Here is a 24,863-nt window from a genome sequence, read left to right as displayed (position 1 = left end):
GACAAGCAAAACAGAACAGCCCAATTCTTGGTATGAAGGGTTTTGTTCTAGCCCAACTCTCACACACCTGATTTCACTAATCAAGGACTTGGTGATTATAATCTATCCATCTATACTCACATTAAAAGGTTGGATGGAAACCTGGTTAGTGACTGGGATGTCGGCCAAAGAAGCTGTTGCCCGCCGGTGCCAGACTGCCTTCCCCTACAGGGTTTCCTGAGCTGATTAGCAGGGGCAGAGAGACCCTCTCATTACACCGACCACAGATGAAAATGAGAGCAGAATGAGGCCCATTACCACAAGAGCATGACTAATATCCTTTAGCAGACCCTTGATACACCCACATACATACACACATACTGTATATGTAATGCGCACAGCCACAGCCACATACATAAAATCATGTGCACACGAACACATACAAAGACACACAAACACACACACACACACACATGCATGCACACACACACACACACACACACACACACACACACACACACACACACACACACACACACACACACACACACACACACACACACACACACACACACACACACACACACACACACACGGTACATAAAAGCGATGAAGGGAAGGAGGTAATAAAGTCTGGCTCTATTAAAGTGACCCTGATCTCAGGCCTCTCTCTGTGGGGGGTGTCTGACTCTCTATACACTGTGACTGGGTGTGTGTGTGTGTGTGTGTGTGTGTGTGTGTGTGTGTGTGTGTGTGTGTGTGTGTGCGTCTCTAGACCTCTAATCATCTATGATGTCATTAGTGCTAAATGCTACACTGGCTCTGTCTCACGCCTGATGCCTTTGGCCAGTCTGGACTAGGATCCAGTCAACGGCATCTCTTCTCATCTCTTCTCTTCCTCTCTCCATTCTTCTCGTCTCATCTTGTTCTGTCGATTCTCTTGTCCCATCCTTTTTCATATTTGTCGTCATCTCTTCTCTTCTCTCTTATAGTCAAATCTATTCTCCTTATGTTCTACTCTTACTCTACTCTCTCCAGGTACTTCTCTGTCGGTTGCAAGATTCTAGTAACTTCCCAAAAATCCCAGATTTCCCAGAAATCCTGGTTGGAGGATTCCTGATTTCCTGCTTATCCCTCCTGATTTTGGGAATCTGCCAACTAATAATTCTAGAAAATCTGGGAATTTGGGGAAAGTTACTGGAATTTTGCAACCCTCTCTCCTCCCTTCTTTCCTCTCTGTCTTCTCCTCTCCTCTCTTCTTTATCCCTTCACCTCCCTCTTCGCTCTTGTCCACCCTCTCCCCCATCTTTCATCCCTTCTCTTCCCCTGTGCTCTTCACTTCCTGCTTTCTCTTCTAGCTTTCCCCTCCTCCCCCTCTCCCTCGCTCCTCGTCGGTTTTCATAGCCGGTCTGCTTGGTGATTTATAGACCTGTGACAGGCAGATGGGGGAAGAGAGGGGGAGGAGGGGGGAGAATGCGGCAGGCGCGTTTGAAGGAGTAATATAAAATACACCTGGCCCATCCAGGCCCTCCCTCTGTACACAGAAACAAAGAGAGAGAGAGAGGGATGATGGGATGATGGGCAGTAGGGGAGAGGCATAGGGAGGGAGGTGGTGAGAGGTGGGGTGGGCCGAGGTGGATTGGGTCACCTCGTGTTTCCTTTCAGGATGGCTTTTATGGCGTAACTTCAAACACTGAACGCCCCCCCACCCCCCCTCCCTCCCTCTCTCCCAGGCTATTGTGCGTGGCCAAGCGGACAGTAATTGGCTATTCTTTCATGGGTCTGATTTCCGTACTCTCCCTCCCACAGGAAGAGGCCCTTTCGCTGCCCCTTTGTGTGTGTGTGTGTGTGTGTGTGTGTGTGTGTGTGTGTGTGTGTGTGTGTGTGTGTGTGTGTGTGTGTGTGTGTGTGTATGTGTGTGTGTGTGTGTGTCTGCATGCCCCCTCAGAGGCCATAAATATGCCAACCTGCAAGAAGAGGTGGTGGGTAAGCTGCTACACAGGCTGTTACGGGTGGAAGGCTGTTTCACAGAAACAAGACTCTTGCCAGGTTTCGGAGTTTGACTCAAGTTCAGTTAACGTGAAATATCTAACATGAGAAGGTCCCAGATTCTAATATTCAAAACGACATGTATTCCACACTGAAGAACGAAACAGGTGCCATAAAAACTTTTCACTAACATTCACTGCAGGTCAGATACTGTTAATGCATGGATGGTTTGCGAAAAACTCCCTGTCAAAATGATTGTATCCACCGAATCCTTTGTGAGTGATAAGTACATGCTAAAGCCTCCAGTTAAAACGCTCAGTAGCAGCTAAGCCAGGAGGTTCATTATCCCAGGCAGTATTATACAGGCAAAAGCTTCCTAGACCTCTGTGGTTTATACTGTAGGTTGGTGCTTGCTCATTAGTGATACAGGTGTGTGTGTGTGTGTGTGTGTGTGTGTGTGTGTGTGTGTGTGTGTGTGTGTGTGTGTGTGTGTGTGTGTGTGTGTGTGTGCGTGTGTGTGTTTGCGTGTGTGTGTTTGCGTGTGTGTGTTTGCGTGTGTGTGTGTGTGTGTGTGTGTGTGTGTGTGTGTGTGTGTGTGTGTGTGTGTGTGTGTGTGTGTGTGTGCGAATTGCAAACCCACTCGGAGAGAGGCACAGTTTGGAACATGACGTGTTAATGCTATACACCGGGACACAGTGGAAATGACACAGAGAAGTGAAGTGCTGCATAATTCTACACCTTAACACGGCTCTGAACATACTAGAGAGAGAAGGAAAGGCATAGGGAGGCCTAGAGAGAGAGGGAGAGCGAGAGAGAGAGAGCACTTGGGAGGTCAGTGAAAGACACACTGAGGCCATGAGCGCATGAGATAGAGGTCTATTTAAAGCGTCACTCGGCCAAAGAGGGCTCGTACCTCTTTGAAGTTCACCTTCAGTCCTGCTTTCTTCCGCTTTCTGCCTTTTCCAACGCTCGGACTGAGACCAATCCATTTTGCTACCTGCCCAGGGAGAGGGAGGGAGAGAGGAAGGGATGAGAGAGGAGAGAAGGAGAGAGGGAGAAATTAAGAGAGATGGCAAGGGGGAGGGAGAGAATGAGATAGGGAGAGAGGGAAAGTGAGAGAGAGGGAGGGAGGGAAGGACAGAGAGGGATGGAAAGAGAAAAACAGAGAGAGAGAGAGGTCAGGGCAAAAAGAGCACACATCTAATACGAGTAAGTAACTACAGTATAAACAGACTTTAGGCACACATTCCATTGCTTACACTGTCTCACACACACACACACACTCATTGCAGGGCTCCAAACTGCGACCATTTAGCCGCATTTTGGGACTCTTTAACTTGGCTGTGCGAGCTGCACATTCTACCTCGAGCTGCACCTGGTCACCATGAATTAAAACGTCATATTTTTGGGGCAGAAAAAAAACGTGATTTTGTTTAACAGTAAAGTGCATTAACCTCATGATTCCTGAAATAAAACGGTCTGCCCTGCCGCTGTGCCCGCCCGTTCCATTGGGGCTGGCTGCTGAAATGAGCAAGTCTCTCACACTCCCCCCTCGTGTAACCCCTCGTGATTGTATAACATTTCAAAATGCAATTGCGAAAACATAACAACTTTGGCAGCAACTAGTTATCCATATTAAAGAGAGGAGGGTCTCAGCTTTCTGTAGGTATCATTTTTATTTCTCAATGATCATCATTGATCTCAAAGCACACTGTTTTACAATCATGATGTCTGATATGGCTTTGAAACACAGAGTGAGCGAAATTGCGCATCGGCCATCGCGGGTGCACTAGGCTTCATTGCAATTCTTACATTTACTGTTAGATTAATACATGTCGACTAGCAGTAGGTGTTATATTTAGAGTTAGCAATCTAGCTAATGTGTTTTGAGTCTCCACTTCCTCATGTGGTGAATTAGCACCAATTGAATTAGGCCTATATATAATATTAGTGCCCATAAAAATGAAAGCAAATTCATCTCTAAAAATGGACAATTCTGGAGCCCTATTTTGACAGTAAAATATAAAAAAAATTCATTGTAAAACCAAAAATTCATGACAATCACTGGATTAGGTTGCAAATCAAAATATTTGGAATCATGCATTCCTTCTTGGACATGTTGGAGTAACAACATATTTATTGAATAACACCTCAGTAGCCTATTACACTTCTTAATCAAACATTGTATACTTTATAATGACTTTATAAGACGATGATTGAAATTCATTTGATTGTGTGACGCTGTGAAAAACAATATCTTTGTGCCACCAAATCATGGGCTGGTGCCAGCAACTGAAAAAGTTAGTGGCACCAGTGCCACCAGGGGAATATGTTAGTCTGGACTGGAGCTCTGTATAGACACAAGTGGTGAAGGTAGAGACAGACAGCGAGACGTCTTTGCCACGACAATAACAGTCCCTACAGAATGTGGACCTGGCTATACTACCAAAATGCCATAGACAAGCACCCTAAATACAGCTTATCTATCAATAGCTCATGTTGCATGCGCACACAGACACACACACACACACACAATTTTTTTTTGTCAGATCTGCTATTTCGCCTTTCCGTCAGTAAGGAATGCTCTGCCTGTAAGATATAGACAAATAAAAAGACAGTGCTTGCTCACTTTCGCAACAGATGTATGCACGGAGAGAGACGGAGATAGAGAGTGAGAGAGTGGGAGAGAGAAAAGGAGAGTGAGAAAGGCTGCAATAGAGAGAGTAAGCATAAACTGAACAGAGAGGGAGAGAGAGTGAGAATGTATTTCAAACAGCTGAGGAAACAACTCCAAATCTCTGTGAGCTTCTCAAAAGCAGGTGACAGAAAGAGGGGACGAAAGAGAGCAATAGACAGAGGGAAAGAGAGAGAGAGAGAAAGGGGGGGAAAGAGAGAGGGGGAGATGTGTCCTTACCTCCGCTTTGACTTCTTCCACCAGCCGAGTCTGTGTCCATATGGCACTCCCTTCACACAGCCACTGAACGAAAGAGAAGAGGAGTGAGTGAACCAGTGAGAGAAAGAAAGAGAGAGAGATTGAACAGGAGAAAAAAAGGAATGTTGAGCAGAGGGCAAGAGAGAGAGGGAGAGAGAGAGAGAGAGAGAGAGAGAGAGGGAGAGAGAGAGAGAGAGAGAGAGAGAGAGAGAGAGGGAAGGGGAGGGGAGGTAGGAGAGAGAGGGGGAAGGAGAGGGAGGAGAGAGAAGGGGAAGGAGGAGAGAGAGAAAGAAAGAAGGGGAGGGAGCAAGATCACTTGTTTCTTTCTGACGGAAACTCACGGTTTGACTTTGGAGGATGATAGAAAGGAGTAGGAGATTGGAGGGGGGGTGAGAGGAAGAACGAGAAAGAGGGAGAAGAAGAAGAACAGAAGGTGGAGGAGAGGAAAAATCCCCTCATTAACAAAAGCAGTGTTTAGAGCATCCCACAGGACTAAGTCACAATCTCTTGTACGCCCACACACACACACACACACACACACACACACACAGGCAAAGCAAAGCGTACACATAAAGCACGCACACAAACAGACGTATACATGAAGGCACGCATGCACGCACACACACATAGACACACACACATAGACACACACACACACACACACACACACACACACACACACACACACACACACACACACACACACCACTTAACCTTATTAAAGCTTTCACCCAAGCCACTATTCAACTTTGAATCACAGAGAGATGGTGAGAATGATAATAAGGTGGAGAGAGGGAGGGAGGAGAAAGATGAGAGTAGAGAGGGGGGGTTAGAGTGAGAAGAGAGAGAGGCTAGCTGTGTGACTAATAGATCTGAGACAGAAGTGTGTAATCAAATACTACAGTGTGTACAGAGAGAGAGTGAGAAAGAATACTATCAAATCAAAAAAATGCCAAGCAGACAACCTAAGAAAATTAACAACAATGACAAATGGTTTGATGAAGAATGCAAAAACCTAAGAAAGAAATTGAGAAACCTATCCTACCGAAAACATAGAGACCCAGAAAACCGGAGCCTACGCCTTCACTATGGTGAATCACTAAAACAATACAGAAATACACTAAGGAAAAAGAAGGAACAGCACGTCAGAAATCAGCTCAATGTAATTGAAGAATCCATAGAATCTAACCACTTCTGGGAAAATTGGAACACACTGAACAAACAACAACACAAATAGTTACCTATCAAAAAACAGATGTATGAATAAACCACTTCTCAAATCATTTTGGCTCTATAACAAACAGCAAAAAAACATATATATGATCAAATAACAAATCTTACAATCAACTATTAAAGACTACCAGAACTGAGAACTGCATTCTCCAATTACACAGAATAAACCACAGGACAAAATAAAAACCCTCCAACCCCAAAAGGCCTCTGGTGTTGATGGTATCCTAAATTAAATGATAAAATATACAGACCACAAATTTCAATTGGCTATACTTAAACTCTTTAACATCCTCCTCAGCTCTGGCATCTTCCCTAATATTTGTAACTGTCCACCCCAATCCAGAACTGTTCACCCCAATCCACAAAAGTGGAAACAAATTTGACCTCAATAACTACCGTGGGATATGAGTCAACAGCACCCTTGGGAAAATCCTCCACATTATCATTTTTTACCGTTATTTAACTAGGCAAATCAGTTAAGAACAAATTCTTATTTTCAATGATGGCCTAGGAACGGTGGGTTAACTGCCTTGTTCAGGGGCAGAAAGACCAATTTTTACCTTGTCAGCTCGGGGATTCGATCTTGCAACCTTCTGGTTACTAGTCCAACGCGCTAACCATTAGGCTACTACTAGGCTATTAACAGCAGACTAGTACATTTCCTCAGTGAAAACAAAGAACTGAGCAATTGTCAAATTGGCTTTTTACCAAATTACCGTACAACAGACCACGTATTCACCCTGCACACCCTAATTTACAAACAAAGAAACCAAAACAAAGGCAAAGTCTTCTCATGCTTTGTTGATTTCAAAAAAGCTTTTGACTCAATTTGGCATGGAAAGCAAATTGATAGAAAGCGGTGTTGAGGGAAAAACATACAACATTATAAAATAAATGTACACAAACTGTTAAAATTGTGTGCAGTTAAAATTGGCAAAATAAAATCACTTTTCTTTCCACAGGGCCATGGGGTGAGACAGGGATGCAGTTTGAGCCCCACCCTCTTCAACATATATATCAACAAATTGGCGAGGGCACTAGAACAGTCTGCAGCACCCGGCCTCACCCTACTAGAATCTGAAGGCTAATGTCTACTATTTTCTGATGATCTGGTGCTTCTGTCCCCAACCAAGGAGGGCCTACAGCAGCACCTAGATCTTCTCCACAGATTCTGTCAGACCTGGGCCCTGACAGTAAATCTCAGTAAGTCAAAAAAATGTTGTTCCAAAAAGGTCCAGTTGCCAGGACCATAAATACAAATTCCATCTAGACACCGTTGCCCTAGAGCACACAACAAAAAAATGATACATACCTCGGCCTAAACATCAGCGCCACAGGTAACTTCCACAAAGCTGTGAACGATCTGAGAGACAAGGCAAGAAGAGCCTTCTACGCCATCAAAAGGAACATAAAATTTGACATAACAATTAGGATCTGGCTAAAAATACTTGAATCAGTTATAGAACCCATTGCCCTTTAGGGTTGTGAGGTCTGGGTCCCGCTCACCAACCAAGAATTCACAAAATTGGACAAACACCAAATTGAGACTGCATACAGAATTCTGCAAAAAATATCCTCTGTGTACAACGTAAAACACCAAATAATGCATGCAGAGCAGATTTAGGCTGATACCCGCTAATGATCAAAATCCAGAAAAAAGCTGTTAAATTCTACAACCACCTAAAAAGCAATTCCCAAACCTTCCATAACAAAGCCATCACCTACAGAGAGATGAACCTGGAGAAGAGTCCCCTAAGCAAGCTGGTCCTGGGACCAGACCCCACAGAATACCTGACCGCTGTAACTGACCCAAAATTAAGGAAAGCTTTGACTATGTACAGACTCAGTGAGCAGAGCCTTGCTATTGAGAGAGGCCGCCGTAGGCAGACCTGGCTCTCAAGAGAAGTCAGGCTTTGTGCACACTGCCCACAAAATGAGGTGGAAACTGAGCTGCACTTCCTAACCTCCTACCAAATGTATGACCATATTAGAGACACATATTTCGCTCAGATTACACAGACCCACAAAGAATTTAAAAAACGAATCAAATTTTTATAAACTCTATCTATTGGGTGAAATACCACAATGTGCCAACAAAGCAGCAAGATTTCTAACATGTTGCCACAAGAAAAGGGCAACCAGTGAAGAACACTGGGGGGGAGAGGAGAGAGAAACGGAGAGAGTCAGATAGAGTGACAGACAGCCGTGGTATATTGGCCATATATCACAAACCCCCGAGGTGCTTTATTGCTATTATAAACTGGTTACCAACATAATTAAAATGTTTTGTCTAATTTACCAGGTCTGTCAGCCAATCAGCATTCAGGGCTCGAACCACCCAGTATATAATTAAGCAATATGGCCCGAGGAGGTGGGGTATATGGCCAATATACCACGCCTAAGGGTTGTTCTTTATCCACGACGCAACGCGGAGTGCCTGGATACAGCCCTTAGCAATGGTATATTGGCCATCAGCATTCGGGGCTCGAACCATCCAGTTTATAATAGCAATAAGGCACCGTGGGGGTTTGTGATATATGGCCAATATACCTTTGCTAAGGGCTGTATCCAGGCACTCCGCAACATTTTGAACCGCTAATAATCTAATATTTTAAACATTGTTTCTCTTGAAACTTTTTGTGTATTTAATGTTTGTTTTGTTGAATTAATTGAATTGTTTTTTGTCGTTGTTGTTTAGTTTTTTTTTTACTTGCTTTGGCAATGTCAATATGTTTCCAACGCCAATAAAGCCCATTTGAATTGAATAGAATAGTGTAGAATGTAGTGAACGTTGAGGCAGTAAAGTGCCATTGTGTTGAAGGATACCAGACATAGCAGTTTAACTGCCTAAATCACTACTGCTATTCCCTGCATAGCAAGGCTTTTGCACACACACACACACGCACGCACGCACACACACACACACACACACACACACACACACACACACACACACACACACACACACACACACACACACACACACACACACACACACACACACACACACACACACACACACACACACACACACAGGGAAAGGAACTGAGTTACACAGGGAAAGGAATTGGCCCTCGACCCCTTCATCGCATTATAGGCCCCACTTGTAAAAGGACTCCAAGTGCTCAAAGAAACACACTCTTTGAAGTTGTAGAGATGCACGCTACAAGCGCAAACACACACACACATACATACTAGACATTTAAGTGCTGTGTAGTACGCCTTATGGTACAAAATGGCTGCTGTGCATAAATCAGGTAGAATTGATGTGTTCCTGAAAATCTGAACTAGCCAGAGTAATGAAAAAGTAGCCATTTATTAAGGTGCTATGACTTGCCACCCACAATTTTTTTTGCCATACATAATCACATTTGGTGGCATTTGATTTGAGTTAGCAGACAGGTATTTGACTCCCAGCTGGCGCTGACGGAAAACACAATACTTAACATTGGATGAGGCCAGTTCCCTTTCCCGTCACACACTGCTAACAGCTTTCACATCTGATCATAGGGGTAGGGTTGCAAAATGTCCAGAAATCCTTTTCAGAGGATTTAAGGACTTCCTGTTTATTTTCTCCTGATTCCAGGAATATTCCAACTAGGATGTCTGGGAAACGTGAATTTTTGGAAAGTTGCTGCAATTCTGCAACCCTAAACAGGGGAAATATAAACACAATGCATCGGATAAGAACAGTCCTTTCAATGCTCTGGCGACTGGAGGACCCTTATTGAAATTTGATTTGAAGTGTCATGACCCACCCTAGATTCATCATCCCCAAACTGCCTGCTTACTCATACTAACAGCAGTCTAAAATAGAAAGCTGTTCAGTTCCCATTCCATTTGGCCTTTCTGGGATGTGTGTGGATGTCATTGTTTATTATTAGGCCTCTAAACAGCTTCCTGACATTTTCTATTTCCAGCCATGTTCAAGTTCAATGTATTATTAACCTTCGAATAATGGATCAAGACAAGGAATGAAAAAAGGACTGTATCTAAAAGGGTCTGATTGATCCAAGTGCCGCCACTGTTACTGACACATCAAACCGTCACTCATTCCGAGGTAGGGGATGATGACATCATCCCAGTGAATATTCCAGGAGGTGAAGGTTGCCAGACAGCGGAACACCACAAAGGTAATTAAGATCAGTTCCCATAGTGATTACAGTAGGACTGGTCGCTGATTGATTGTGAGGTAGTCGTGGGAGTAGGAGGGCTGTGGCTAGCAGACAGCTGAGAGTTTTCAAGATTGAAATGGTATCTGTGCACTAGGACCTCCTAACGAAGAGGGAAACATAGCACCATTCATATCCGCCAATGTTATTGCAAGAGAAATGAGTCATGTGACTGCTGATACGGCAACATACTTTACATGAACACCAGAAGTAAATAGAGAGAGAAAGAGAGGAAGAGAGAGAAAGACAGTGAAAGGGGGAGCGAGAAAGAGGGAGAGAGAAAAAGAGAGAGAGAGAGCAAGCGAGAGAGAGAGAGAGCCCCAGGACAGAAACATAATTAGACCCAACCAAATCATGAGAAAAAAAAAATGATAATGACTTTACACATTGGAAAGAATTAACAAAAAAACCGAGCAAACTAGAATGCTATTTGGCCCAAAACAGAGAGAATACCCGACCACTGTGACTGACCCAAACTTAAGGAAAGCTTTGACTATGTACATTCAGTGAGCATAGCCTTGCTATTGAGAAACCTGGCTCTCAAGAGAAGACAGGTTATGTGCACACTGCCCACAAAATGAGGTGGAAACAGAGCTGCACTTCCTAACCTCCTACCAATGAGCTGCACTTCCTAGCCTCCCGCCAATGAGCTGCACTTCCTAACCTCCAGCCAAATGTATGACCATATTAGAGACACATATTTCCCTCAGATTACACAGATCCACAAAGAATTCAAAAACAAACCCAATTTTGATAAACTCTCATATCTACTGGCTGAAATACCAGTGTGCCATTACTGCAGCAATATTTGTGACCTGTTGCCACAAGAAAAGAGCAACCAGTGAAGAACAAACACCATTGTAAATACAAGTCGTATGTTTATTTATTTTCCCTTTTGTACTTTAACTGTTTGCACATCGTTACAACACTGTATATAGACATAATACGACATAATATAATATTTGAACTTCTGTGAGTGTAATGTTTACTCTTCATCTTTGTTGTTTATTATCTATTCCACTAGCTTTGGCAATGTTAACATATGTTTCCCATGCTACTAAAGCATGGGCGGGGGGGGTGTGTGTGTGTGTGTGTGTGTGCTCTCAATTTCAAACCTTGTGCATCACATTTTCAATAATGTTGTATTGGTATTGCACATGACCACAATGTTTTTATTGTAATGAAAAATACATAGTTGCTAAGCTTGAACTGGTGTCTTCCTGGTGTTTCTGTCTGCCGACTCTCTGTCTTGTAATAATAAAAAGGGGAATAGCTCCACAGTCCATATAGTAGGCCCTTTCTGGCCAGTGTAACGGCATACAGTACGTTCCAACCATGCAGCTTACCTTAGGAATTCCTGGTCGATCCAGCCAGTCTGCATAAATAGCTTCAAGGTTTAGGCCTTGTCTGGAACACAATGGCAGAACATAATTATTATTGTTAATGTAACCACTGTTATTACCTAAGACACAATGATAGAACATCATCCTGGGAAAATAGTTATCGTAATGTCGAAAATGTTTCGGGCAACACCTTCAAATACAGATGTAGGATCTTAATTTGACCCCTACAAAAAAAACGGCCATTAATTATAATCCACATAATAATTCAAATGTCTCGTTGCTGCAGGATTAGTTTCCTGCTGTGGCAAACTGGCTCAAATTAAGATCCCACATCTGTAGTAGAAAGGGGAAATTCAGGCACAAACCCAACCGCCCACATTTATTCTCACACACACACACACACACACACACACACACACACACACACACACACACACACACACACACACACACACACACACACACACACACACACACACACACACACACACACACACACACACACACACACACACACACACACACACGTCTCCTAAAGTCTCCTAAGCCTGTCTCCAGTCTCTTTGAGTCCGTGGTGTTTACAGTCAAAAGCAGCAGACACAAATATTGACCGACCCTAACTCTCCCTCCAACTCTCACTTTAATTTAATCAATCTGCTCTGGACACAGGCTACAGCACATGCAGGGAGAAGACACTGCTCTGAGAGGAGGGAGGAGGGGGGAGGGAGAAGGGAGGAGGCTAGAGGAGGGAGGAGGGGGAAGGAAAGGGAGTGGAGAAGACAGAAAGAGAGTGAGATAAAGGGAGGGACAGATCATTTGTAGTGAGGGAGAGGCAACGAGAGAAAGACTGAATAGAGAGGAGAGAGACGATAAATGAAGGAGGAGCGAAAGCGAGGGAGTGAGATGAGTAGAGAGGAAAGAGATAGCAGAGAGAGAGAAAGCGGTCGTCTTTTCACAGTAAACATTAGTGGATCTGGGTTTACAATTGTCAGTTTATGAATTACTAATATCCACTTACCCCTCCATGTCAGGAAAGGTCTCCAGCAGCATTTGCAAGAAATCCTGAACCAAAACATGATTAATTGCATATAGTTCAGTGTATGTATGTATGTATGTATGTATGTATGTATGTATGTATGTATAGTATGTATAAAATGATTAGTGCTCTTAGAATAGTGACCTAGTGAACCTAGGTCACTGCTTTGTGTCTGAACGTGTTTATGAAACATTCATTAATGAATGAGGCCCCGGGGCCTCTACTGCAGGTACCAAGGGCCAGGTGTGGTGGCTTACACACACACACACACACACACACACACACACACACACACACACACACACACACACACACACACACACACACACACACACACACACACACAAAAACACGCACATGACCGGGTGTGAGCGCTCACAGCCGTAAGGTCCTGGCAGGATCAACAGCTCTTGACAGGTAAGGCTCTCGGATCAACATTTACATAGAGAAAGAGTGTTTCAAACGCTGACTGCTTTATCCCTTTCAGTACCAGACCCTTAATGGTTTCGGTGCAGCAGAATGCATGTCTGCATTAACGATTAACCACTGACAACTTGTGTGAGGGAGTTGACTCAAAAGATTTAGGTTAACAGCATTTCTCTCAGTGGTAGAACAGTTTTCCATGTGAAATGGACTTTGGGGTTTATAATAACACAGTAGCACCTACCTGAGAGAGAATTAGTTGTCCATGGTATTTCTTTACAAAGAGTCTGAAGAAGTGGAGGAAGCATTCTTGTCCTACTTTACTGGCCAGGAACCTAAGGAGGAAGTAGCCCTGGAAGAGAAAAAACACACACAAACCGTATCCATCAGAGCAGGAAGGGGAAATCAAATACCAAACAAATCCAAACCTAAAGAGATGGGAGACGGACACCTCCAGTATTTGATAAGCTACTGTCACACTGGTCCTACTGTATGCTGTGGTCTTTCTCCTTACCTTGAGGTAGTGGACTTGCATGAAGGTTTTCTCAGGGTTGAGGGCATGTTTGACCAAGGACGACCCAGACTCACTGACCTGGCCTGTACTCTCCATGTTGGGCCTGCACACAGACAGTCAGACAGACAACCAGACAGGGCAGTCAGTGGTGTACTATTTGCCCTGCTCCTATTTCTTTCAATAGAAATGACCATGGTATGACCGTTTTGAAATGTAAAGTGGGCTCCCTTTCCAATAGATGAGGAAGTTAAAAGGAATAATCCACCCGTGTAACCCCTCTCATTGGTCCTGTACATTAAACAGGCTGCCATTGTGCTAAAGGCAGGCCACAAATCACATCCAGATTTATAATGGCATTCTATAGTGTTTATACGACCTCACCACGCTACGCTTTGACTTTACTGCCCATGACTCACTGAGCTCTGCCTTCATGAGAACACACACACACGCTCGCATGCACATCCACGCACACAGAAGACACACACACACACACACACACACACAAAACAATGAAACACACACACACCTCACATGAAAAAATACTTCAGTTTACTATAGTACTATAGTACAGTACTTACTATAGAATTCTATAGCAAACTGTAGTATACTGTAGAATACAATACTACACACTGTAGTATCCCTTGATCATGTGTATTCCTTACTGTGGAATACTATAATACATCCTATACTACAGTCTGCAAAAACACTTCAGTAAATGCTCATCAATGTCCACAAAAACACTGTTTTTTTAACTATAGTAACGCTAAAGTATTTCATTTGCATATCCTGCCCATTCCCCTCCCCCATATACAAATTTGTGCCACCCATAAGTGAGAAACATACATGCCAAGTATAGACCATTAAATTGCATTCCCTACAGGTTATAGAAGGAGCAGAATCTCTGAACTATCCGGTCAGATCCCAGTTCTATACCTCCTACATGTTATAGAAAATTATATATTTTAGTATTTCTCCAGTAGGTTTCCTCAAGGAAAAAGCCTGCACTTCCAGGTCAAAGATAATAAAACAAAAACACTATAGTAAATACGACAGTATTGTCTGCAAAAACACAACAGTAAATACTATAGTATACTACTGTCCAAAAAAACACTACATTCTTTATACAATAGTAAACTTTAAATACTATAGTATAGTACATTAATATATTCAAAAACACTATAGTAAATACTACAGCATACTAAAGTGCGCAAAACCACTACAGTCCGCAAAAACACTACAGTTTAACTATAGTAATACTACAGTATTAATTCTAGAATAAACTATAGTATTTTTTCATGTGGGAATTCACACACAAAAGCAATACAACCAACAAAGTGATTCCCGTGCTCTGTCTGACTCAGGATAGTTCCAGTTCAAATGTATTGATGATTTAGAGAAGATTAACTCGGGCTGCCAATACTGAACCCTTGAAGGATCAGTCTGCTCCCGTCGATACACAGGCAGGGCAGGCGCCTGGCTAGCTGATCAATACACTCCTCATCACAGGCCATTTCTTTCAGCTCCCTCTGACTGAGGGAGCACGAGGCACGGCTACAGACAGGGTGAAACGCACACACTCACTCACTCGCACACAAACGCACTCACACACATTCCTCATGACAACACACTGTATATCTCTGCAAATTGCAAAGAGGTGAAACACACGCACACACAGCTTTCGTCATGACAACACTGGGTATCTGTGTAATTGATCTACTGAGGTTGTTTCTCCTCTCAGCCATCTGGCCGATTGTTTGTGATTGTTTCCGGTTACACAGGCCTGGTCAGCTACCCGATTTACTCTTCTTCCACCAGCAGCTAATGGAGTATAAACTGCATTAGGGCGAGCGTGATGGGAGGGGATGAGATTGGAGGAGAGGAAATGACAGTAGTGTTTGGTCTGCTCAGAGTGGACTACAGAGGAAAATCATCAGCTTCCTGGAATTCACCGGAAACCTCTTCTTAGTACACTCTGTATGTATGTGTGTGTGTGTGTGTGTGTGTGTCTCTCTTCATAAGCGCGCGTGTGTGTGTGTGTGTGTGTGTGTGTGTGTGTGTGTGTGTGTGTGTGTGTGTGTGTGTGTGTGTGTGTGTGTGTGTGTGTGTGTGTGTGTGTGTGTGTTCACTTGAACCTCCTGAGTTCTGTCCTCTCTTGACATTTCCCCTGTGGAGATGGTAGAAGCTGAAGAAATCGATTTCAGATCCAGTACATGACTACGGTCTGCTCAGGACACAGTTAACCGCTAATTGAATAACATCAACATTACAGTAATTATATTAATCACATCGAACAATGACATCGTTATATGTGGATTGCACTACCTGGAAGAATCTCTTTGTTAAAGATAACCAAAACTAGCAAAGGTTGGTTTAACCATGAGAGATTTCTCATAGCCAGACATGCAGTAGACATGGTTGACATAACTGACTACTGTAAGTTACTACTGAGTCCTTCCCTATTGGCCAGGTAAAACAAAGTCGAATGAGGAAAGATTGGTTAGAACAAGTCATAACACCCTATTGGCTGTTCAGATCGTGTGTGCGTATGCTGAAATCAGTCGTTTTTATGTGACGCCGGAGCTCCAGTCCGCCACACTAGTCGCCGCTCAACTCCATCGTAAATGGTGGAGTTGAGTTTAGTCGACTAATGTGCGTACTACTGTAGCAGTGAAATGACTGTATACTGATTGTCAACCGGTGAGTAGCGAGCCAAATTTGGGTCGCGGGAGGTTTTGAATGGGTTCCGATTGTAAACAATACATGTTCATTTTTTATTTATTAAGTTTATTTATCACCCCCTTTTTCTCCCCAATGTCGATCTTGTCTCATCGCTGCAAGGGCTCGGGTGGCAAAGGTCGAGTCACGCATCCTCCGAAACATGACCCGCCAAACCCTGCCCTAACCTGGACGACGCTGGGCCAATTTTGCACCGCAATATGGGACTTCTGATCACGGCTGCTTGTGACACAGCCTAGGTCTGTAGTGACGCCTCTAGCACTGAGATGCAGTGCCTTAGACTGCTGTGACACAGCCTGGGTCTGTAGTGACGCCTCTAGCACTGAGATGCAGTGCCTTAGACCGGTGTGACACAGCCTGGGTCTGTAGTGACGCCTCTAGCACTGAGTTGCAGTGCCTTAGACCGCTGTGACACAGCCTGGGTCTGTAGTGACGCCTCTAGCACTGAGTTGCAGTGCCTTAGACCGCTGTGACACAGCCTGGGTCTGTAGTGACGCCTCTAGCACTGAGATGCAGTGCCTTAGACCGCTGTGACACAGCCTGGGTCTGTAGTGACGCCTCTAGCACTGAGATGCAGTGCCTTAGACCGCTGTGACACAGCCTGGGTCTGTAGTGACGCCTCTAGCACTGAGATGCAGTGCCTTAGACCGCTGTGACACAGCCTGGGTCTGTAGTGACGCCTCTAGCACTGAGATGCAGTGCCTTAGACCGCTGTGACACAGCCTGGGTCTGTAGTGACGCCTCTAGCACTGAGATGCAGTGCCTTAGACCGCTGTGACACAGCCTGGGTCTGTAGTGACGCCTCTAGCACTGAGATGCAGTGCCTTAGACCGCTGTGACACAGCCTGGGTCTGTAGTGACGCCTCTAGCACTGAGATGCAGTGCCTTAGACCGCTGTGACACAGCCTGGGTCTGTAGTGACGCCTCTAGCACTGAGATGCAGTGCCTTAGACCGCTGTGACACAGCCTGGGTCTGTAGTGACGCCTCTAGCACTGAGATGCAGTGCCTTAGACCGCTGTGACACAGCCTGGGTCTGTAGTGACGCCTCTAGCACTGAGATGCAGTGCCTTAGACCGCTGTGACACAGCCTGGGTCTGTAGTGACGCCTCTAGCACTGAGATGCAGTGCCTTAGACCGCTGTGACACAGCCTGGGTCTGTAGTGACGCCTCTAGCACTGAGATGCAGTGCCTTAGACCGCTGTGACACAGCCTGGGTCTGTAGTGACGCCTCTAGCACTGAGATGCAGTGCCTTAGACCGCTGTGACACAGCCTGGGTCTGTAGTGACGCCTCTAGCACTGAGATGCAGTGCCTTAGACCGCTGTGACACAGCCTGGGTCTGTAGTGACGCCTCTAGCACTGAGATGCAGTGCCTTAGACCGCTGTGACACAGCCTGGGTCTGTAGTGACGCCTCTAGCACTGAGATGCAGTGCCTTAGACCGCTGTGACACAGCCTGGGTCTGTAGTGACGCCTCTAGCACTGAGATGCAGTGCCTTAGACCGCTGTGACACAGCCTGGGTCTGTAGTGACGCCTCTAGCACTGAGATGCAGTGCCTTAGACCGCTGTGACACAGCCTGGGTCTGTAGTGACGCCTCTAGCACTGAGTTGCAGTGCCTTAGACCGCTGTGACACAGCCTGGGTCTGTAGTGACGCCTCTAGCACTGAGATGCAGTGCCTTAGACCGCTGTGACACAGCCTGGGTCTGTAGTGACGCCTCTAGCACTGAGATGCAGTGCCTTAGACCGCTGTGACACAGCCTGGGTCTGTAGTGACGCCTCTAGCACTGAGATGCAGTGCCTTAGACCGCTGTGACACAGCCTGGGTCTGTAGTGACGCCTCTAGCACTGAGATGCAGTGCCTTAGACCGCTGTGACACAGCCTGGGTCTGTAGTGACGCCTCTAGCACTGAGATGCAGTGCCTTAGACCGCTGTGACACAGCCTGGGTCTGTAGTGACGCCTCTAGCACTGAGATGCAGTGCCTTAGACCGCTGTGACACAGCCTGGGTCTGTAGTGACGCCTCTAGCACTGAGTTGCAGTGCCTTAGACCGCTGTGACACAGCCTGGGTCTGTAGTGACGCCTCTAGCACTGAGATGCAGTGCCTTAGACCGCTGTGACACAGCCTGGGTCTGTAGTGACGCCTCTAGCACTGAGTTGCAGTGCCTTAGACCGCTGTGACACAGCCTGGGTCTGTAGTGACGCCTCTAGCACTGAGATGCAGTGCCTTAGACCGCTGTGACACAGCCTGGGTCTGTAGTGACGCCTCTAGCACTGAGTTGCAGTGCCTTAGACCGCTGTGACACAGCCTGGGTCTGTAGTGACGCCTCTAGCACTGAGATGCAGTGCCTTAGACTGCTGCGCCACTCGGGAGGCCCTTTTATAGATTTTTTTTACGACTAAAACCAGGTAGAAAGTGTGTAGAATATATTTTGTAATAATTCACCTCTGAACTATCACAGTATTTTCAATATAAAGTTATTAGCAGCGCTATTTAGCGGATTTTGTTGATTTTAGTGAGCTTAACATTCTTCATCAAGAAAATGGGCAAAATGTAATTATTGACCATGAAAAAGGTGGGACTGTTGTTCCCTGGTCATATAATTGGTACATTTGCTATCAATATAGCATTAAAAATCGTTTTTCCAGATTGCATTTTGGCAACAAAAGAAAATTGTGATGCGAATACTGAGAACCTGGTTCAATTTGGGTCCTGAGGCAAAACCAGCTGAGAACCACTGCTGTAGAAGACCACAGTTCTACCCAGAGCTCTCTTCTGTCTCTCATGTCTTCTGATGTGTTGATTTCTCTGTGAATACTGATGTGATGTAAAGCAGCTCCTGATCCCCTTTCTCTCTGTCTTTCTGTCCACAGGTGATAAGACTGAACCCTTTTTAGACCGGAGCATATCTCCCCAGAGCAGTCTGTGTGTGTGTGTGTGTGTGTGTGTGTGTGTGTGTGTGTGTGTGTGTGTGTGTGTGTGTGTGTGTGTGTGTGTGTGTGTGTGTGTGTGTGTGTGTGTGTGTGTGTGTGTGTGTGTGTTAGAAACAGCAACAGATGTGCGGGGAGAGAGAAAGCGTGGACACAGATTCATCATAGACCTGTTAGACAAAGGATTCCCACCCATTACAATGCCTTGGATGGATGGGTGGGAGGGTGAATCTGTTTTTAGACAAGGGTGTGTGTGTGCGCCTTTGTGGGTGTGTGCGTGCCAGAGGAAATCAGAGGCTATTACCAGAGTAGACAGCACTTTATGTCACACACACAGGTTTATAGCTCCTTAGGGTATATCCTTACGTCTACAGATTACACAGGTTTCACTGTGGAAACCGGATAAGGTATAAAAACACTAGCAACCACACGATAAATCAGTAGGAATAATCACCTCTCAGCCTTATGTCTCTAAATATAACTATTCTGAAAGGGGCAGATAAACTATGGGGCCCTCCAGGGCCAGTGTTTAAACACCAGTGTGTGTGTGTGTGTGTGCGTGCGTGCGTGCGTGCAAGTGAATGAACGTGTAAGTGAATGCGTGCTTGCATGCAAAACTGTGTTTGTGTTCAAATGTGGGTTTGAGCAGTGACCGAGTGAACTTGAGCAACAAAACCAGCCTCCAGATGAGTAATCTGCTGCTTTGGACAGGGTGTACTGTTTTGGGTTGTTCCATCTCATCACGCCTTCTAGAATGTTCGGAGCACTGACAACAAAACTATGTGTTATTTATATTATATTTCACCACAATTCATGTCTGGCAATAGAGCCACATCAGCTTTGTACAGGGAGGAAGTCTAGGGAGTCTGTCACTGGCCTGTAGCCAACACCGCAACAGCCTGACTGACTAGGATCTTCTGACTTTGTGCCCAATGTAATTCCACACATTTACACTGGTAATTTGACTAGAAGAACTCGTAGAGACATGGCTCGCTAAGTCTATGAAACAGTCATCGCTAGGCTAGGGTTGTCAAGGGGTTAATCGAAGGGGATTACTTTATATTTTGGCCAACATGGACTGTGTTGCACATGAGATAGTGTTTGTGGGTTCTTTTTGTTTCTTCACATGCTTTGAGATTTCTACAGGGTGTTTGGGATCCGTTGCTAGTAGCTTTCCAGACAGCGGACTCGACAAACGAGTTTTCGCTGTCAGAACTAGGGTGCTTTCACAAAACACCTAACGCAATCAGAATGTATGGGTGGTGTGAATTCTGTTAGCAGGATTGTTGAGTTTTTTTATTTGATTTATTTATTTATTTGGGGCGGCAGGTAGCCTAGTGGTTAGAGCGTTGGGCCAGTAACCGAAAGGTTGGTGGATCAAATCCCAGAGGCGACAAGGTAAAAATCGGTCGTTCTACCCCAGAACAAGGCAGTTAACCCACTGTTCCCCGGTAGGCTGTCATTGTAAATAAGAATTTGTTCTTAACAGACTTTCCTAGTTAAATAAAGGTTAAACAAAAAAAAATGTTTCTTGTCCTGACAGGTGCCAATAAACCCTGCACCAATCACGCCCACCCCCCTCCAGCACACCCTATGTATGGCCACACCTGCTCCACCTGAATCTCAGGAATGCACTGTGATGTTATCTCCACTTCTACACATGCACACGTACACACATACATTTACAGCTCTACCCACAAGTTATCGTCAATGTTTGAGTATATTGGATGATACCCATTGCCACAGACTCCACAGCTACAAACCAATGGATTGCATTTACAATTGTGCTGAGAGACAAATGGTAAGGAACGGATAACAGACAAACCACAAATGAATAGTCAGTCAGATAGACTGACAGGCCAGTTAACCAATGAGAAATGGACCTGAGGATCTGCAGCTGCTCCTCAGAGTTCTGTAGTTCGTCTGAGAGTCTCCTCCACCTCAGCAGAGCCTTGAGTTTAGACTGTTCTTCTGTCTCTTCGCTGGACAACTACACAGAGAGAAAGATGTAGGGAGGAGGAGGGGAGGAGAAAGACAGAGAGACCAGAGCGAGACAAAGAGAGAGAGAGCGACGGAGAGGGTGTTTCAAAAAAGAAAGGATACATGTGGAGTAATACCAGTAGTAAGCCCATGTTGAGTTTCCCTCTGTTTCTGCCTATAGTTCTTACTGTGAGTAACAAGAACGTCTGCTTCCCAAAGGGAATCCTATTCACTAAAGTCCAATACTACCCTATGGGACCTGGTCAAAAGCAGCACTTTATAGGGAATATGGTGCTATTTGGGATGCAGCCCATGTCAGGGTTTAACTGTTGTCAGGGTTTAACTGTTTGCACTGAGCCAAACTCATGTCATAAAAGTGACATGATTAAAGAGCATAGACAAAAGAAGAACATTTCTGGGTAATTCTAGATGCCGAGGGGAAGACTGTGGGAGGATTGTCACTATACAGACTTGAAAAACAACTTCACCCTCCTTTTCGCCTTCTTTCCACTGTCTTTATGATGGGACCAAGAGTTTAACTTTTTGTTGGAACCAAAAGTTCCATGACAATAAGTCTAATTTGCATTGGATACAATCGGCTTGGGAGTTTTGGTTTCAACATGGTGCTCGTTACAATTTGAAATGTCAAGCTGAGTTTAGACAAATCAAAACTTTATTTGTCACATACACCTGGTTAGCAGATGTTAATGCGAGTGTAGCGAAATGCTTGTGCTTCTAGTTCCGACCATGCAGTAATATCTAACAAGTAATCTAACCTAACAATTTCACAACAACTACCTTATACACACAAGTGTAAAGGAATTAATAAGAATGTGTACATAAAAATATATGAATGAGCGATGGCCGAACAGCATAGGCAAGATGCAGTAGATTGTATAGAGTACAGTATATACATATGAGATGAGTAATGTAGGGTATGTAAACATGATATAAAGTGGCATTGTTTAAAATGGCTAGTGATACATTTATTACATACATTCTTTCATTATTAAAGTGGCTAGAGATGAGTCAGTGTGTTGGCAGCAGCCACTCAATGTTAGTGATGGCTGTTTAACAGTCTGATGGCATTGAGATAGAAGCTGTTTTTCAGTCTCTTGGTCCCAGCTTTGATGCACCTGTACTGACCTCGCCTTCTGGATGATAGCGGGGTGAACAGGCAGTGGCTCGGGGGGTTGTTGTCCTTGATTATCTTTTTGGCCAGCCTGTGACATCTGGTGGTGTAGGTGTCCTGGAGGGCAGGTAGTTTGCCCCCGGTGAAGCGTTGTGCAGACCTCACTACCCTCTGGAGAGCCTTACGGTTGTGGGCGAAGCAATTGCCGTACCAGGCGGTGATACAGCACGACAGGATGCTCTCGATTGTGCATCTGTAGAAGTGTGTGTTTTTGGTGACAAGCCAAATGTCTTCAGCCTCCTGGGGTTGAAGAGGCGCTGCTGCGTCTTTTTCACCACGCTGTCTGTGTGGGTGGACCATTTCAGTTTGTTCGTGATGTCAACGCTTTTACCTGTATAAAAGACACCTGTCCACAGAAGCAATCAATCACTCAGATTCCAAACTCTCCACCATGGCCAAGACCAAAGAGCTCTCCAAGGATGTCAGGGACAAGATTGTAGACTTACACAAGGCTGGAATCGGCTACAAGACCATCGCCAAGCAGCTTGGTGAGAAGGTGACAACAGTTGGTGCGATTATTCGCAAATGGAAGAAACACAAAAGAACTGTCAATCTCCCTCGGCCTGGGGCTCCATGCAAGATCTCACCTCGTGGAGTTGCAATGATCATGAGAATGGTGAGGAATCAGCCCAGAACTACACGGAAGATCTTGTCAATGATCTCAAGGCAGCTGGGACCAAGAAAACAATTGGTAACTCACTACGCCGTGAAGGACTGAAATCATGCAGCGCCCGCAAGGTCCCCCTGCTCAAGAAAGCACATATACATGCCCGTCTGAAGTTTGCCAATGAACATCTGAATGATTCAGAGGACAACTGGGTGAAAGTGTTGTGGTCAGATGAGAACAAAATGGAGCTCTTTGGCATCAACTCAACTCGCCGTGTTTGGAGGAGGAGGAATGCTGCCTATGACCCCAAGAACACCATCCCCACCGTCAAACATGGAGGTGGAAACATTATGCTTTGGGGGTGTTTTTCTGCTAAGGGGACAGGACAACTTCACCGCATCAAAGGGACGATGGGCGGGGCCATGTACCGTCAAATCTTGGGTGAGAACCTCCTTCCCTCAGCCAGGGCATTGAAAATGGGTCATGGATGGGTATTCCAGCATGACAATGACCCAAAACACACGGCCAAGGCAACAAAGGAGTGGCTCAAGAAGAAGCACATTAAGGTCCTGGAGTGGCCTACCCAGTCTCCAGACCTTAATCCCATAGAAAATCTGTGGAGGGAGCTGAAGGTTCGAGTTGTCAAACGTCAGCCTCGGAACCTTAATGACTTGGAGAAGATCTGCAAAGAGGAGTGGGACAAAATCCCTCCTGAGATGTGTGCAAACCTGGTGGCCAACTACAAGAAACGTCTGACCTCTGATTGCCAACAAGGGTTTTGCCACCAAGTACTAAGTCATGTTTTGCAGAGGGGTCAAATACTTACATCCCTCATTAAAATGCAAATCAATTTATAACATTTTTGCCATGCGTTTTTCTGGATTTTATGTTGTTGTTATTGTCTCTCACTGTTCAAATAAACCTACCATTAAAATTATAGACTGATCATTTCTTTGTCAGTGGTGAAACGTACAAAATCAGCAGGGGATCAAATACTTTTTTATCTCACTGTATGTACCTAAATGTTTAATATCCATAATTTTCATGATTATTTATTTGAATTGCGCGCCCTCCAGCTTCACCGGAAGTTGTCCCTCTAGCGGGACGCCTAGGCTTAAAAACCACTCCGCAAAATTCTTGATAACAAACTATAGTTTTGGCAAGTCGGTTAGGACATCTACTTTGTGCATGACACAAGTAATTTTTCCAACAATTGTTTTCAGACAGATTATTTCACTTATAATTCACTGTATCACAATTCCAGTGAATCAGAAGTTTACATACACGAAGTTGACTGTGCCTTTAAACAGCTTGGAAAATTCCTGAAAATTATGTCATGGCTTTAGAAGCTTCTGATGGGCTAATTGACATCATTTGAGTCAATTGGAGGTGTACCTGTGGATGTATTTCAAGGCCTACCTTCAAACTCAGTGCCTCTTTGCTTGACATCATGGGAAAATCTAAAGAAATCAAGACCTCAGAAAAATAATTGTAGACCTCCACAAGTCTGGTTCATCCTTGGGAGCAATTTCCAAACGCCTGAAGGTACCACATTCATCTGTACAAACAATAATACGCAAGTATAAACACCATGGGACCACGCAGCCGCCATACCGCTCAGGAAGGAGACGCATTCGGTTTCCTAGAGGTGAACGTACTTTGGTGCGAAAAGTACAAATCAATCCCAGAACAACAGCAATGGACCTTGTGAAGATGCTGGAGGTACAAAAGGTACAAAAGTATCTATATCCACAGTAAAACGAGTCCTACAGTGGGGAGAACAAGAAAATCACATT

General features: G+C 44.8%; 1 protein-coding gene across 6 annotated transcripts in view; it reads right to left on the bottom strand.

Moving 5' to 3' along the window:
• aopep (aminopeptidase O (putative)) overlaps positions 1-24,863 on the bottom strand; it is a 114,618-nt gene that overhangs the window by 37,331 nt on the left and 52,424 nt on the right. For 3 of the 6 annotated variants that reach the window (XR_001323913.2, XM_014171051.2, XM_014171049.2), the window contains exons 7-13: positions 21,172-21,278; positions 13,622-13,724; positions 13,352-13,459; positions 12,667-12,710; positions 11,652-11,712; positions 4,883-4,945; positions 2,882-2,965 (exon numbers count right to left, since the gene is read on the bottom strand). Coding sequence is in view for 4 of the 6 variants with exons in the window: in XM_014171051.2 (XP_014026526.2) it covers positions 2,882-2,965; positions 4,883-4,945; positions 11,652-11,712; positions 12,667-12,710; positions 13,352-13,459; positions 13,622-13,724; positions 21,172-21,278 (570 nt within the window). In the remaining 2 variants the exon portion in view is untranslated. Of the gene's footprint in view, positions 1-120; positions 222-2,878; positions 3,169-4,882; positions 4,946-11,651; positions 11,713-12,666; positions 12,711-13,351; positions 13,460-13,621; positions 13,725-21,171; positions 21,279-24,863 lie in introns of those variants that run through there. The other 3 variants (XR_006761892.1, XM_014171048.2, XM_014171050.2) reach the window with 3 other exon arrangements.

This window comes from Salmo salar, chromosome ssa24 (genome assembly GCF_905237065.1).
Source record: "Salmo salar chromosome ssa24, Ssal_v3.1, whole genome shotgun sequence".
Taxonomy (NCBI): domain Eukaryota; kingdom Metazoa; phylum Chordata; class Actinopteri; order Salmoniformes; family Salmonidae; genus Salmo; species Salmo salar.
Note: the sequence above shows the minus strand (reverse complement) of the source record. Positions and strands in the feature narration are given on the sequence as shown.